This window comes from Moschus berezovskii, chromosome 11 (assembly GCF_049115385.1).
Source record: "Moschus berezovskii isolate FMDL1 chromosome 11, NW_MosBer_1.0, whole genome shotgun sequence".
NCBI lineage: Eukaryota > Metazoa > Chordata > Mammalia > Artiodactyla > Moschidae > Moschus > Moschus berezovskii.
In genome coordinates, this window is record NC_142470.1 from 93,708,380 (window position 1) to 93,725,994 (window position 17,615).

General features: G+C 37.3%; 1 protein-coding gene across 3 annotated transcripts in view; it reads right to left on the reverse strand.

Annotated features, from left to right (window-relative positions):
- Window positions 1-4,672: 4,672 nt before the first annotated feature.
- SPAST (spastin) overlaps window positions 4,673-17,615 on the reverse strand; it is a 55,639-nt gene continuing 42,696 nt past the window's right edge. For all 3 annotated transcript variants that reach the window (XM_055399338.2, XM_055399336.2, XM_055399339.2), the window contains 3 exons: window positions 14,905-14,975; window positions 13,413-13,453; window positions 4,673-7,552 (listed from right to left, as the gene is read on the reverse strand). In XM_055399338.2, the coding sequence (XP_055255313.2) occupies window positions 7,430-7,552; window positions 13,413-13,453; window positions 14,905-14,975 (235 nt within the window). In that variant the 3' untranslated portion in view covers window positions 4,673-7,429. The remainder of the gene's footprint in view (window positions 7,553-13,412; window positions 13,454-14,904; window positions 14,976-17,615) is intronic.

A 17,615-nucleotide genomic window follows, 5' to 3' on the forward strand; every position in this document is an offset into this window, starting at 1 on the left:
GCGTCAAACCTGGACTGGTGATTCGTTTCATATATGATAATATACATGTTTCAATGCCATTCTCCCAATCATCCCACCCTTGCCCTCTCCCACAGAGTCCCAAAGACTGTTCTATACACCTGTGTCTCTTTTGCTGTCTTGTATACAGGGTTATCATTTCTATCTTTCTAAATTCCATATATATGCGTTAGTATACTGTATTGGTGTTTTTCTTTCTGGCTTACTTCACTCTGTACAATAGGCTCCAGTTTCACCCACCTCATTAGAACTGATTCAAATGCATTCTTTTTAATGGCTGCTGGGCTGGAAGAAGCACAAGCTGGAATCAAGATTGCTGGGAGAAATATCAATAACCTCAGATATGCAGATGACACTACCCTTATGGCAGAAAGTGAAGAGGAACTCAAAAGCCTCTTGATGAAAGTGAAAGAGGAGAGTGAAAAGGTTGGCTTGAAGCTCAACATTCAGAAAACAAAGATCATGGCATCTGGTCCCATCACTTCATGGGAAATAGATGGAAAAACAGTGGAAACAGTGTCAGACTTTGTTTTTTTGGGCTCCAAAATCACTGCAGATGCTGATTGCAGCCATGAAATTAAAAGACGCTTGCTCCTTGGAAGGAAAGTTATGACCAACCTTGATAGTATATTAAAAAGCAGAGACATTACTTTGCCGACCAAGGTCCGTCTAGTCAAGGCAATGGTTTTTCCCGTGGTCATGTATGGATGTGAGAGTTGGACTGTGAAGAAAGCTGATCGCCGAAGAATCGATGCTTTTGAACTGTGGTGTTGGAGAAGACTCTTGTGAGTCCCTTATACTGCAAGGAGATCCAACCAGTCCATTCTAAAGGAGATCAATCCTGGATGTTCATTGGAGGGACTGATGCTAAAGCTGAAACTGCAATACTTTGGCCACCTCATGCGACGAGTTGACTCACTGGAAAAGACTCTGATGCTGGGAAAGGTTGGGGGCGGAAGGAGAAGGGGACGACGGAGAATGAGATGGCTGGATGGCATCACCGACTCTGTGGACATGAGTTTGAGTGTACTCCGGGAGTTGGTGATGGACAGGGAGGCCTGGCGTGCTGTGATTCATGGGGTCGCGGAGAGTCGGACACGACTGAGCGACTGAACTGAACTGAACTGACTAATACTCCATTGTGTACATGTACCAAAGCTTTCTTATCCACTCGTCTGCAGACATCTGAGTTGCTTCCATGTCCTCGCTATTATAAACAGTGCTGCGATGAACATTGGAGTACACGTGTCTCATTCAATTCTGGTTTCCTCGGTGTGTATGCCCAGGAGTGCGATTGCTGGATCATATGGCAGTTCTATTTCCAGTTTTTTGAGGAATCTCCACACTGTTCTCCATAGTGGCTGTACTAGTTTGCATTCCCACCAACAGTGTAAGAGGGTTCCCTTCTCTCCACACCCTCTCCAGTATTTATTGCATGCAGACTTTTGGATAGCAGCCATTCTGACTGGTGTGAAATGGTATCTCGTGGTTTTGATTTGCATTTCTCTGATTATGAGGGAGAATTGATGCTTTTGAACTGTGGTGTTGGAGAAGACTCTTGAGAGTCCCTTAGACTGCAAGGAGATACAACCAGTCCATCCTAAAGGAAATCAACTGTGGATATTCATGGGAAGGACTGATGCTGAAGCTGAAGCTCCATTACGTTGGCCACTCTGGGGAGAACTGACTCATTGGAAAAGACCCCGATGCTGGGAAAGACTAAAGGCAGAAGGAAGGGGATGACAGAGGATGAGATGATTGGATGGCATCACTGACTGAATGGACATGAGTTTGAGCAAGCTCAGGGAGATGGTGATGGACAGGGAAGCCTGGCATGCTGCAGTCCATGGGGTGGCAAAGAGTGGAACAAGACTGCACGACTGAACAACAGTATCATTTCCAATGTCCTTAAATCCTTCCTGGAGACGTGGATTCCTTTGGAGGATTCTTTCTCATCGGCCCAAAGAATTTCTTAGATACTTCCCCTGGTGGTCCAGTGGTTAAGACTCTGAGCTCCCAATTCAGGGGGCCCAGGTTTGATCCCTGGTCAGGGAACTAGATCGCATGCCACAATGAAGGTCAGAGATCCCGAGTGCCACAACTAAGACCTGGTGCAGCCAAATAACTTTTTTAAAACAGGCTATTTTAAAGAATTTCCTATGTCAGCCTGCTAAGAACAAATTCTCTTTTTGTACAACTGGAATGACTTATGTATTTTTAACATTCTAAGCAAACAGAAAATTTTAACTTTTATTTTTGCACTTATTTTTAAAATTGACGCATAGTTGAGTTCCTGTGTTGTTGATGAGATGGTTGTATGACACCACCAACTCTATGGATATGAGTTTGAGCAAACTCTGGGAGATGGTGAAGTACAGGGAAGCCTATCATGCTGCAGTCCATGGGGTCGCAATGAATCAGACACGATTAATCGACTGAACAACGTTATGTTTCAGGTGTATAGTCAAGTGATTTCAGTTATATATTCTTTCAGATTCTTTTTATTGATGTTAATGAATATAGAATACGATATTGAATATAGTTTCCTATGCTACACAGTAGGTCCACTATTCACCTTTTTTCTTTTACATCAGTTCAGTTCAGTTGCTCAATCGTGTCTGACTCTTTGCGACCCCATGAATCACAGCACGCCAGGTCTCCCTGTCCATCACCAACTCCCGGAGTTCACTCAAACTCATGTCCATCGAGTCTGTGATGCCATCCAGCCATCTCATTCTCTGTCGTCCCCTTCTCCTCCTGCCCCCAATCCTTCCCAGCATCAGTCTTTTCCAGTGAGTCAACTCTTCGCATGAGGTGGCCAAAGTATTGCAGTTTCAGCTTTAGCATCAGTCCTTCCAATGAACACCCAGGATTGATCTTCTTTAGAATGGACTGGTTGGATCTCCTTGCAGTCCAAGGGACTCTCAAGAGCCTTCTCCAGCACCACAGTTCAAAAGCATCAATTCTTCAACGATCAGCTTTCTTCACAGTCCAAATCTCACATCCATACATGACCACTGGAAAAACCATAGCCTTGACTAGACGGACCTTTGTTGGCAAAGTAATGTCTCTATTTTTTAATATACTATCTAGGTTGGTCATAACTTTCCTTCCAAGGAGTGTCTTTTAATTTCTTTACATAGTATTGTATAATTTTTACACTTTAAAAATGTCACTCCATCATTTCCTGGATTCCATTGTTTCAAATAAAGTTACGCACCATTTTTGCTTTATTCAAGTGTAATGTCATTTCCCTTTGCTGGCTGCTTTTTATATTTATTTTAATTGATTTGGTTTTGTGCATGTGTGTTTTGCAAAGGATGTACTCAGATGTGATCTCTGTTGAATTTATTCTGCTTGGAGTCCACTGAACTTCTTGGACCTGTAAGTTGATGTGTTCCAACAATTTTGGGAAATTCCAGGCATCACTGCTTCAAGTATTTCTGTTGCCCCATTCTCTCCCTGTCCTTTCCTTTTGGACCTCAAAGTACATGTACATTAGACTGATTCTGTCCCACAGGTCTGAAATCTGTTTCTTTCTTCCTTTTCTGTGCTTCACTTTGATAATTGTATTAACTGCCTTATCTCGATGCAACCAGTTTACTGTTAAGCGCACCCAGTGATTTTTTAAATTTCAGACACTGTCATTCATTTCATAATTTATAATCACAGAATTCTATTTGGTTTTCAGTTTCTATTTTTCTGCTAAGAATCCTAATCCATTTTCCCATCATTTTCCCTTGTAAATTTTTTATTTTAAAGCTGTTAAATAATTTTATGTTAATTCCAAGATAGTCATCTGTGTTTAGGCTTCTACAGATTTTCTGTTGATTATGGATCATATAATTTTTCTTTGTATGCTTATTATTTTTGCTGGGCTTTGTGAATTGATATGTTGTAAAGGCTCTGGATTCTGTTTTAACAATGTTTTATTCTGGTTAGCTATTAAATTACTAATGGATAACCCTGATGTTGTGAAAGCCTGATTTTAAGCTTTGTTTCAGCAAGTTTCTTCCAGTTGTGCCCAGAGTTCTAAAGTACAGCCCTTAAGTTCTAGGATGCTGTCCTTCCTCCTAAGCTATGGCCCTTTTTGGGTGTCAATGGAAAACCGGAATTGTTTACTAAACTGGAATTTGAATTTCAAACTCTATTCGTCCAGGAACTGCTACAACTACTCTTTGGATTTCAACTATTGCTTTCTCCTGGATTCTTTTGACTGTCACACTGAACAGGTATAATTTCAGAATCCAACATGTATTTGAAAAGAATTTACAGGCAGATTTTGGGACTTAGATCTCTCCTTTTCAAAATTTCCCTCCCAATTTCAAACTGTTAAATGACTCCTCAGCCCATTAAGACTGTCACATTCTCCTTGAATTCTATTTCCAAGCACACTGCAGATACTGCAATGCATGGTGCAATGCATGGTGCTCTAATGGTGAAACCTAGTTAATGTGGATCTTTTCTAGTATATGACGGTGTGCTGTTTTTGCCCATTTTTGACTGCTCTCTACTCTTCTAATCACAACTTTTTATATTTTGTTAAGAGTTTGTAATTGTTATTAGCAAGAATCAGTTTAATACAACCTACTCCTTCAATACAAGACTACAACCTCTGAAATCTCAAAAAGTTTCAAATAAATTAAAGGCAAAATAAAGTTTATAATTTATTTCCAATCCATTAGGATAAAAACCCACTTATGTAGCTGAATCTTTTAATTCATTTCTTCTGAAGAAAAGTACAAAAGACCAGAGTAAAACTGAGACAAGCATTTAAAGGAAACTCCTTTGACTCAAAGTCCAAAAACAAACTGTAAATGGTTCATTCTACCAAAAGAATTAGTTTTTGTACAAAATATAATGAATTTTACACTATAAACAAAGACTGCTATATATTAAATTAGAGTTCTAGTATCTGCTTTTCCTCCAATTCTTTCCAAGCACAAAGCATATTTGCAAGTCAGAAACCTAATAGCCTCATTTGGCAGACTGTCTTAGAATAAGCTTTCACCCTTAAGATATTTGGAAAGATAGTACTGATTCTTTCCATTGGCTCAAAGTCCAGTACACATCAGTAAGTTTTAATTTAGTTTACAAAACTCTGCCATAGTAACATGAAGAGCACATTACCTTTTACTCAATAATATGACACAGAGCTCAGTGCAAAATCTACAAGGTCACAATCTAATATTATTTCGGAAATCCTCAGCAACTTCTATCTTTATTGAAAAAGATCAAACCAAAACCTTACACGTCCTACCATATAATTACTCTACTTTTATGGCCCTTCTATGAAAGAAACACAGTTTAAAATAAAACTTAGGTCATGTTAAGTCAAAGAAAATTGTTCTGTAGCACTAAGTTCAATTTTAGGCTTGATCAGGAAATTAACTTCCATACATGGATGTGCATACAGTAGTATAATTCTAACTCAATGTTTATGGCAATATTTATTTGTTATGTAACATGTGACATCTGTTATCTAAAACTTTTCCCAATAAATGAGCTACAATTAATGTATATAATATTATGACAATTTTAAAGGAGCTTGTAGTTTTAAAGTTGTAAGTTTAAAGCACATGGACTTTTAATACAACTTACCAGTTTTCAATAATCTTTTTCCAAATGAAAATTTAAAAATGTAATTTTATGAGCTTTATTGAAAATGTTTTAATTTGGGATGTTCATCATTCTTATGTATATTTTCATCATCTTTCATTATCAGTATTTTATAATGGATGCTATAATGTTTGAGACCTTAAAAAGACACTACTCATGACCTAAAATATCATGGTTTTGGCTTAAAAATCTTTTTTCTATTTATCTCAACCCTCATCTTTATTATCCAGGGAGTTCTATGATTAGAGGAGACATGATTTAAGTTATAGCTACAAACAGCAAATAATCATACATCTTCTATATTTAGATAAATCTTTAAGATAAGAAAGAGTAAAGTTAAGAAGAATGTATGTCTTCATTATAAAATTCTTATCTAGTGGGGGCAAGTTAACTTTAATATATTTTCTCAAAACCAAACATATTTTTCCTGAAAAAAAAAAAAAATTGTTACTACTCTAAAATTATTCTTTCCACCCATGACATTTTACATAAAAGCACCAAAGACGATTTCTGTAAACAAACTTTTAACCAGTAAACTAATGGCAAATATCCATTTGCCTTTATTACAATATTTAGAAGGCCATGATATGAGTCTCTACTTCCTACAAGGACATTTTTATAACAAAAACCCACACATACAAACAAGAAATGGAATTACTGTACATTTTGGGGGAACAAAAGGCAGATTAACAGACTAAAACTTTTTAGTTAACAAAGTGAGCACAAGAAACCTATAAAATGTATGCAATGTATAAAAATTCAGTAATTTTTTAAAGTTTCATTGGAGGGATTAATAAAACATGGTAGATCCACTGGCTTGTAATTATCCTGTAAACAGTAAGAAAGTAATAAGCAATAAATTAGAAATGTCTTCGTTCCCAGTATTTCCCTTCTCTTGCACAGGAACCACTTTCATAGTGGTTAAAATTGGCTTTCTTAAATATTAGAATAGTTCCAGCAGAAAATAAATTCCATAAGGAATAAGTTAACAGTCTACAATAGATTTCTGACAAACATATTAGAAAAAAATACTACAGGTCACAGAAGGACTGGTCTACATGTTGTATGACAGAGTATCTGAAAACTTCAAAACTTCTCCTTCTCCCTTCACTAGATTTGTTTTGTTTTGTTGCTATCGTATTGCTTTCCAAGTTGTTTGGTAGAAAGGTAATAGAAAAAATAAAAAGTGAAAAGAAAACATTTTTAATGTCTGTAATGTATGAAGAAGAAAAAAACCTTCAAAATTCTTTTTCCTACTACTGTTACATAGGAAAAAGTTTCATTTGGCACACAATTTGTAAAAAGAAAAAAAAAAAAGAAACAGAGTGTTCGGCATCCCAATCACCCATAGTAAAGACAACAGCAGGAAATGAAAACAGGAAAAATGACTATTTTAAGAAAAGATGTCAGAAGACAAACCACCAAAGGTTCTTGTGTCTTCTACCATTCACTGTCTCTGGAATACTTTCATCTGCAACATAATATACAAATTACTATTTACATTACGATTATGTTGGTAAAGAAGACCAGATTCAGTTTTTGTTGTATTCTGACTTACAGTGCCCATTGGGATATCCGTGACCATCAAGGCAAGAAGGCCTTAAACAAAAATATTCCATTTGCATTGTATACTTTATTTAAATTTATTTTATGGTTTATCTTCTGGGGTGCACAAGTAATTGTAAGACTCTGAAAAGTCCTGTAAACTTAGGCTGACTTTCCGTAGCTGATAAAACTATTCATCGAAGATGGCAAAGATGTTTTTCTCTTGAAAAGTAAACATTCCGCAGGCTTACACAGTGGTATCCCCAAAGTCCTTGTTCCAACGTATGTATGCTTCTAAGGTTTGAGGGCTCACACTGCGTTTTATCTTTTTTAAGGATTCGGTGAAGTCAGATAATCGAATATTTCTCATCTAGATTTAAAAAAAAGCACACAATACAAATGATTATCACATATACAATAGCTGACCCAATGGTGGCTAAAAATGATGCTTTGTTTATTAATGTTAAAATATATATAGACGTATTCTTAGAAAATCATGCCAATCATCTTATTTTACATATTATTATATATTAGGCAAGTTTCCTATTTAAGAAATCCTACCAAATAATATACTTTCATTTCATATGTTTGGCTTCTTAGGTATTAACATTTTAAATCCCGGTATTTTCCCACTATAAAAGCGAAACACAATCATTACAGAAAACTAGACAAAATATTCGCAATCAGAAAAAATAAACACAATCCCACTACTCAGATATACAATCACTATTTGGGTTATCTCCTTCCAATTTTTCTTCTGCATAGTTTTATGAAATTTTTCATTTTCAAGTCTCACACACAAGCATACTCTAGCTAAATTCATGTTTCTCAGAAAGGGAAAAGGAGTTTACAAGATGCACATGGGACTCTGAAGGAAATATTGCTCTTAATACAACATGGAGGATGCTCATGTCTAAAATTTTATTATTATTGCTTTTAATACATTTTCATATTAATTTGGTCTTATTTTCTGAGATTTTTAATTGGTTTTGAGAATGCAGAATAAAACAAAAATAAGTTAATAAATACCTAATTTTTACCTAAGCATTTTTAAAAGACAAAATGGAATCTGGCACAATGTGGTCAATTAAAAATTATCACATATTTACATGTATATTTTGCCCCCAAATAAGAAGTTAAGAACTGGAGACAAAACTTCAACTGATACTTATCTGTATTTTTTTTAATTTACATTTTAAAATTTATTTTATGTTTTATTTATTTATGGCTGTGCTGGGTCTTCATTGATGTGTGAGGGCTTTCTCTAGTTATGGAGAGTGAGGGCTACTCTTTCAGGCCCTAGAGCATGCAGAATCTTCCTGGGCCAGGAATCGAACCCATGTCCTCTGCATTGGCAGGTGGATTCTTATCTACTGCGCCACCTGGGAAGTCCTAAAATTTATTTTTAATTGGAAGATAACTGCTTTGCAATGTTGTTAGTTTCTGCCATACATCAACATGAATCAGCCTTAGGTATGCACGTGTCCCCTCCTCTTGAACCTCCTTCCCACCTCCCAGCCCTCTAGCATCAAGCTGAGCTCCCTGCGTCATACAGCACATTCCCACTGGCTACTACTTACGTGTGGTAATGAATATGTTTCAATGCTACTCTCTCAATTTGTCCCATCCTCTCCTTCCCCTGCTGTGGTACACAAGTTTGTTCTCTATGTCTGTGTCTCTTATTACTGTCCTACAAATAGGTTCATCAGTACCATTTTCTAGATTTCATATGTATGCATTAATACCTGGTATTTGTTATTGTCTTTCTGACTTACTTAACTCTGTAAAACAGGCTCTCGGTTCATCTACCTCACTAGAACTGACTCAAATTTGTTTCTTTTTATGGCTGAGTAATATTCTATTTGGAGAAGAAAATGGTAACCCACTCCAGTATTCTTGCCTGGAGAATCCCATGGACAGATTGAGTTACGGAACGGAACAGAATATTTTATTGTGTATATGTATACAACTTCTTTATCCATTCATCTGTTGATCGACATCTAGATTGCATATATTCCTTTTATTACTCTATAAAACCCAACCTAACTTACTTCATATCCTCTCTAACATCAACACTGAATAGATTAAGAAAATCAGTAAGAAAATAGAACGGATTTCTTTGATCTCTATAAAAGGTTGCCATTATTTAATATTTATGTATTTTTAAATCAGGGCTTCCTTGGTGGCTCAGACGGTAAAGAATCTGCCTGCATTGCAGGAGACCCGGGTCAGTTATTTAATGGATACTTATACAGTAGAATTCCATGGACAGAGGAGCGTGATGAGCTACAGTCCATGGGGTTAAAGAGTTGACCATGACTAAGTGACTAACACTTTCACTTTTTTTATGCAGTATTCACTACTGCCAGACTTTCAGTGCTTTATAAACATCAACTCATAAGCCAGGACTAATAGCTAAAAGCTGTTACCAAATTATTAATATTAAGACCATTAGGTTAAAAATAAATTGCATAAAAGTACACAGTAGAAGCAAAAACTTTAACAATGTAACCAGACACACATTATTATAGGAATGATCACAAAAAGGTACCATCATGTTATCTTTTATAATTCAGTAGTTCTAAGTTTTAGTACTGCTATCTAAAGTTTAGGAACTTCTCTGGTGGTCCAGAGGTTAAGAATCCGCCTTTAATGCAGCAGACACAGGTTCAATCCCTGGTTAGGGAACTAAGATCCCATATGCTGCAGAGCAACTACTAAGGCCCATGTAGTCTGGAGCCCGTGTGCCACAACTATTGAGCCCGCACACCCCACCTAGAGAGTCTGTGCACCACCATGGAAGACCCCACAGGATGCAGGAAGAGCCGCGTGCCACAACGAAGACCCAGCACAGCCAGATAAATAGACAAAATTTAGTTTAAAAGCATGAAATGGCTGCTACTGCTACTGCTAAGTCACTTCAGTCGTGTCCGACTCTGTGTGACCCCATAGACGGAAGCCCACCAGGCTCCCCCGTCCCTGGGATTCTCCAGGCAAGAACATTGGAGTGGGCTGCCATTTCCTTCTCCAATGTGTGAAAGTGAAAAGTGAAAGTGAAGTCGCTCAGTCGTGTCCGACCCTTAGCGACCCCACGGACTGCAGCCCACCAGGCTCCTCCATCCATGGGATTTTCTAGGCAAGAGTACTGGAGTGGCTTGCCATTGCCTTCTCCAATGAAATGGCTTACATACTTTAAAAATACAAGATACAATTCAAGTAGATATGTTACACTGTAATACTGAAATAAATGTACTGTTAGAATGAATTCATGATATTTTAAAAAATTTGTATTTTTAGGCTGTCACTGGAGTAGGCTAACTTAACACCCAAATAAAAGTAAAGCAGTATGCATTTTGACACACAGTCTTTATATATTTGCCATTAAAATGAACCCAGGTTCCTAAAGTTGCTGATTCTAGTCTTGGGATAGGCAATTTCAAGGTGTGCCTTGCTCCCAGAAAGCAACAATCTTTTTCAGAGTTCTAAAGTAGAGTTGAGAAGGCTCATCTTAATATAAAAGCAGATTTTGTTGGCCAAGTGTGACCCATTAAACATAAAATTAAATTGATTTACAGATGTGGCAGGTATCTCCTGCTGTGTCTCCTAATGATTCCATCTCTTGTTATATATGCCCTTTGTGTAATCCCTTCCCCTGAGTGTAGACTGGACCTAAGAACAGAACAGAGCAAAAGGGATGAGATGTGACTTCCATGATTAGGTTATCAAGACTGTGACTTCCATCCTGCTGGCACTCTCTATTCTCTTCCTGGCTCACTGGCTTTGATGAAGCAAACTACTATGTTGGAGAGGCCTATGTAACAAGGAACAGAAGGTGGCTTCCAGCCAATAAATAGAGAAAACTGAGGCTTTCAGGCCAACAACACAAGAGGAAATTAATCTGGCAAAAAAAAACCCACAAAAAAACACGTGAGCCTGGAAGCAGATCTTTCTAGTTTGAGCCTTATAATGACTAGAGCCCCAGAAAACATCCTGATTACAGCTTTGTAAGAAACCCTAGACCAACGCCTTGACTGCAGCCCTCAGAGAGTTTGAAGTGGAGGATTCAGCTAAACTGGGCTCATATTCCTTTCTCTGTGAAAATGTGAGATAATAAACACATGTCATTTAAGCTGCTAAATTTTGTGGCAAGTTTTGTTATATGGTAATAGACACCTATTGCCACAGAATCACCTTGTTTTAAAATCATGACTCTAGAAGAGTTACTAAAAAAAGAAAATAGACTCAATTTATTCTTCAAGTAAAATGGGAACTATGTTTAAGTTGAGTTTGTTCAATGAAGAAGAAAAATGTTAAAGTTTAGTTGTACTTATAATTCTCAGGATGGGTAAAACATAAAGGTTAATAAATCCACTATCAACAGAAAACAGGTTTCTTTTCTCATGAAATAATTATGGACAGATTCCTAAGAATTTCTCCTATTCCTTAAGCAGCCACCCACTTGCTTTCATAAAATTAGTATAAGGTACTAATGAAGGTGTAACCAAGCATCCATAGGTTTTTTTAGTGGCCTTCCGAATGGCTGAAAGTGAAAAAGTGAAAGTGTTAGTCGCTCAGTCATGTCTGACTCTTTGCGACCCTATGGACTGGGGTCTGCCAGGCTCCTCTGTCTATGGAATTCTCCAGGCAAGAATACTGGAGTGGGTAGCCATTCCTTATTCACAGAAAATGCCAGGGCCGAGGTGCCTGAGACACAGTGAGGAATACTTGCAGACATGGGGTTCAGTGGATTTTGCAGAAGTTGATTAGGAATTAGTAGACAACTTCTTACTAAAAATTATTTGCCAGCTGATGGTTTTAGTTCATTACTTACGGCCTTGATTAGCTCCTTCATTCTGTATGGTCTGTTCACAGGACAAAGACAGAGGCCTAAAGTGTCACACAATAGACCTTTCTTCAATTTTAAACTAGGGACGCCAAGGTATATACATGAAATACTAAGTTTACCTGTCCTGAGTCCAAGGCAGGGAGAGTGGTGTGTGAGAAAGAAATAATTCATGCACAGTGCTTACTTTTTGGATAGAAAAGCACATATTAGGTTTATGCTAAAAAAAATTTAAAAAATAATATATAGATGGGATATTGTTAATAATTTATACATAAGTAAAAAAACCCTCAAGACACTCAGTACTAATATATTTTTTTTAAATTAGAAATATATGGAATCAAAATAATGAGTCAGATAAGAGGAACATGAAACTATACTTTAAATGTGAATTTTAAAGGTAATTGTAGCTAAACACCAAAGTATATGATATGTAGAATTCTTTATTCCTAAAAAGTTTCATTCATGCCAAATACACTACAGGTAAACTAGACTGCTGAAATGGAAAAGGGTGGTTGCAAGAAGTGTGAAGGCTTTCTTAGTAATGTAGCTGGTTAACCACTATGCACAAGATGCCTGAAGATAATAACCTCAAATTTACTTGGAAGCGGGACTGCCAAAATGTACTCAAGTTCAAGTACACTCATTCTCTATGGTAAGATCTCACTATTAATATCTGGACAGGAGACTCTGCAATGTGCAAACCCCTTGCCATCCTCCAGCCCATGTTTCTGGGGGTTTTTGTTGGTTTTTTCCTTTTTGGAGTTCACACTCAAATTCCAGTGGAGTTCTGTTCTCTATTCTATGCCAAAAATGAAGTCTCTTTGGTTAGGAATGTCTCAGGCACTATCTGAGCTCTGAGAGATAAGTTACATAATTTAAATCTGATTTAAAATGTCTGATTACATATTTATGATCATTCTGCATATCCAATTCTATATTTTGCAGGCAATTTTTTTCAAAGGCAATGCTTCAGCATCTCTTAAGGGGACCTACCATATTTTTAAGATGTAACAAATTATGTTACAATGGAAACTGTACTGTTTTTATAAGAAAGAAAACAAACACTATAAAAAACTAAAAGAATAGAACATCAAGGGGTTAACCTGTTACAAGCCATCTTTACAATGTATAAAATTCTCAAGTTGCCTGTAAGTTTGTTTTGTTTAGAATTTATATAATGATTTGACAGAAAATGATTTAATGATTATGTATATTTTGTGCATTACCAAAGGACACCAAAGGAGACTGTCATTTGACAGTCCTCCATATTTTGAAATGAAGCAATTTTTTCCGGTTTCTAATCAAACTGGAAAAATCCAGACAAAAGATATGTTTTACAATCTACAGGACAGGACAAAAGAAAGATAATTATAAAACAGTTTACCTCACTGGCAGACATATTCTTCACTTGTTCTGGTTTCAGTTCTGTAAAATATAAAAATGAGCCACTTAGAGAAAAAAAAAGACTTCCAAGTTTAACAAAGTTCAATAATCTAAAAGTTTATGTTCAATATAAATCATTATATGAAGAGAAAAACAGATTAATAATAAGAGCACATACAATTTATAAATGCTTAGACTAACATTCTTTCTTAGGAAGGCATTGGTTTCTTCATGTATTGCTCAAGAACACTAGAATCTATAAATCTGAAAGTAAACTTAAAATAATGCAACTTCTTTACAAAAGTCATTAGTTGTTTTAAGCCAACAACTTTTTTTTTTCCAGAATAATAGCTAACATATGCCCCAAAATACAAATGATTTATACATTAGCTAATATTTCTGAGTTCAGTATCTGAACAAGATGTTATGCCTCCAGCATAATGAAAGCTTGACTAAAATGCTTTACCCAGAGTTTCAAATATATTCTCAAGGTTATATTTATTACTCTCTAAAGCAGCAGTTCTTAACCAGTAGTCTGTTTGACTGTGAGAGATATATTCTGAAGTTGCATGTTCCATGTTCTATTTTGCCAGCATAGCCAGTAATCTGAGTGCAAACCTGGGAGCATAACCCATCCACTTTCCATGTTGCCTGTGGAAAAGTAGCTGAGAACATCTACTCTAAAGTGATTATCACCCTGAGTTTAACAGAACCTAAAAATGACAGATGTGGTATTTCAGAATCAACAAATTACCCTGAATCAAAACAAAGGAATGAATGATATACTTTGCTGCAATTTTTCAAAAGATAACATATAATGATAAAAGTAAAAACATCTATTTATTTAAGTTTCCTTACACACATTAATTTCAAGTGATATTAGAATACTGAAGTGAAAAGAACCATAAAATAGGTAAGAACATTTTCCCCTTATTATTCTTTTTCACTTGCTTAAAAAAGCTCTCTTATTCTTGAGGGGTTTTTTTTTGCTGCTAATTTACTATCAAGTTGCAAAATCTGCTGTCTAGAACAAGGTTCATGGTACAATGATCCATGGACTGTCTTTATATGGTCTGTGAGCTAAGAATTGTTTCACATTTTCTGTGTTGTGGGGGGAAAAAAGGGGAGGGGGAGGAAGGAGGAGGAAGAGGAGAAGGAAGAGGAGGAGGAAGGAGGAGCAGGAAGAGGAAGCAGCAGAAGCAGTAGCAACAGCAGCAGCAGAATATGCTACAGAGCATATGTGGCCAATGAATCTAAAGCTTTTCTCAGAAAGGTTCCTTAACTGTAAGTCTAGAAATGCTGTAGCAAGTTTTAATCAAGTTTTCCACTGATCAGCTTTACTGCTTTCCAATGAATAAAAAAGACCTCTCACTAACGACTTCTTAAACTTCTGAATGGCGGAGAGTCGGACACGACTGAGCGACTGAACTGAACTGAAACTTCTGAATGGTGTACTAAACAGTTCTAAATGTCTCAAGCTTTGGAATTCCTACCTCGGATAGGACCCAGTGCTGCATCCTTTGCCAAAGCTGTTAGATCACTGCCTGAGTATCCATCGGTCATTCTGAGAACGAGAAGGAAGAAAGAGAAAGTTATTTTTACCTTTCCAGATTTAAAATCGCCAAATAAGAGGGTAAAACCCTACTTTGCCCTTGTCATCAAGCAGACAGCTATGTGATTTGATTTTTAAGGGCACAAGAAGGCCCACTCACTAAAAACAACTTACTGGTTCCTTATAATGCCTCAAATTTTCACATTAGAACCATTCCCTTTTTATTTTTTAATTATTTTAATTGAAGGATAATTGCTTTACAGAATTTTACTCTCTGCCAAATATCAATGTGAATTATCCATAGGTATACATATGTCCCCTCCTTCTTGAACCTCCCTCCCATCTCCCACCCCATCCCACCCCTCTAGATTGTCACAGAGCCCCTGTTCAAATTCCCCGAGTCATACAGCAAATTCCCATTGGCTCTCTATTTCCACATATGTTATTGTAAGTTTCCATGTTACTCTCCCCATATATCTCACCCTCTCCTTCCTCCCCCACGCCATGTCCATAAGTCTGTCCTCTATGTCTGTTTCTCCACTGCGGCCCTATAAACTCATCAGTACCATCTTTATAGATTCCATATATGTTAGTATGTGATATTTGTATTTCTCTGACTTACTTCACTCTGTATATTAGGCTCTAGGTTCATCCACTTCATTAGAACTGACCCAAATGCATCCCCTTTTACGGCTGAGTAATGCTGGGAGAAATATCAATAACCTCACATATGCAGATGACACCACCTTTATGGCAGAAAGTGAAGAGGAACTCAAAAGCCTCTTGATGAAAGTGAAAGAGGAGAGTGAAAAGGTTGGCTTGAAGCTCAACATTCAGAAAACGAAGATCATGGAATCTGGTCCCATCACTTCATGGGAAATAGATGGAAAAACAGTGGAAACCGTGTCAGACTTTATTTTTTTGGGCTCCAAAATCACTGCGGATGCTGACTGCAGCCATGAAATTAAAAGACGCTTACTCCTTGGAAGGAAAGTTATGACCAACCTTGATAATATATTAAAAAGCAGAGACATTACTTTGCCAACCAAGATCCGTCTAGTCAAGGCTATGGTTTTTCCCATGGTCATGTATGGATGTGAGAGTTGGACTGTGAAGAAAGCTGATCGCCGAAGAAATGATGCTTTTGAACTGTGGTGCTGGAGAAGACTCTTGAGAGTCCCTTGGACTGCAAGGAGATCCAACCAGTCCATTCTAAGGGAGCTCAATCCTGGGTGTTCATTGGAAGGACTGATGCTGAAGCTGAAACTGCAATACTTTGGCCACCTCATGCGACGAGTTGACTCACTGGAAAAGACTCTGATGCTGGGAAAGGTTGGGGTTGGGAGGAGAAGGGGACGACCGAGAATGAGATGGCTGGATGGCATCACCGACTCGATGGACATGAGTTTGAGTGAACTCCGGGAGCTGGTGATGGACAGGGAGGCCTGGCGTGCTGTGATTCATGGGGTCGCGGAGAGTCGGACACGACTGAGCAACTGAACTGAACTGAATATTCCATTATATGTACCATAGATTCTTTATCCATTCATCTGTTGATGGACATCTAGCTTGCTTCCATGTTCTAGCTACTGTAAATAGCGCTGCAATGAACATTGGAGTACATGTGTCTTTTTCAATTTCGGTTTCCTCAGGGTAAATGCCTAGGAGTGGGATTGCTGGGCCATATGGTGGTTTTATTCCTAGCTTTTCAACGAATCACCATACCATCTTCCATAGTGGCTGTATCAATTTACATTCCCACCAACAGTGCAAAAGGGTTCCCTTTTCTCCACACCCTCTCCAGCATTTATTGTTTATAGACTTTTTGATGATGGCCATTCTGACCGGTGTCAGGTGGTATCTCACCGTGGTTTTGATTTCCATTTCTCTAATAACGAGCGATGTTGAGCGTTTTTTTATGGGTTTGTTAGCCATCTGTATGTCTTCTTTGGAGGAATGTCTGTTAAGGGTTTTTTCCCCACTTTTTGATTGGGTTGTTTGTTTTTCTGGTATTGAGTTGTATGAGCTTCCTATATATTTTGGAAATTAATCCTTAGCAATTAATAGTTAATAAATAGCAATCAGTTGCTTCATTTGCTATTATTTTCTTCCATTTTGAGGCTTTTTTTTTCATCATGTTTATAGTTTCCTTTGCAATGCAAAAGTTTTTAAATTTAATTAAGTCCCACTTGTTTATTTTTGCTTTTATTTCCATTACTCTAGGAGGTGGGTCATAGAGGATCTTGTTTTGATTTACTATGTCTTCAAGTGTTCTGCCTCTGTTTTCCTCTTAGAGTTTTATAGTTTCTGGTCTTAGATTTAGGTCTTTAATCCATTTTTAGTTTATCTTTGTGTATGGCATTAGGAAGTAGAACCATTCCTTTGGATTAAGGTATACTGCATCTCCAGGAGACTCCATTAAGTTGTAAATATGTGCCCTGGAAAGGTTACACCTATAAACCATTGCTGGCCAACTGACACATAACTGCAATTACTTCTCTATAGATCAATGAGTCTCTATCTAGACGAAGAACTGCCTTGATGGAATGAGGGGCAATCAAGGAAGACTTCTTCATCTGTAGGACACCCTACAGGACAGACAGGGTGAAGGAAGGGTCTGGGTAGAAGACATTGGCAAAAAGAGGTACACCT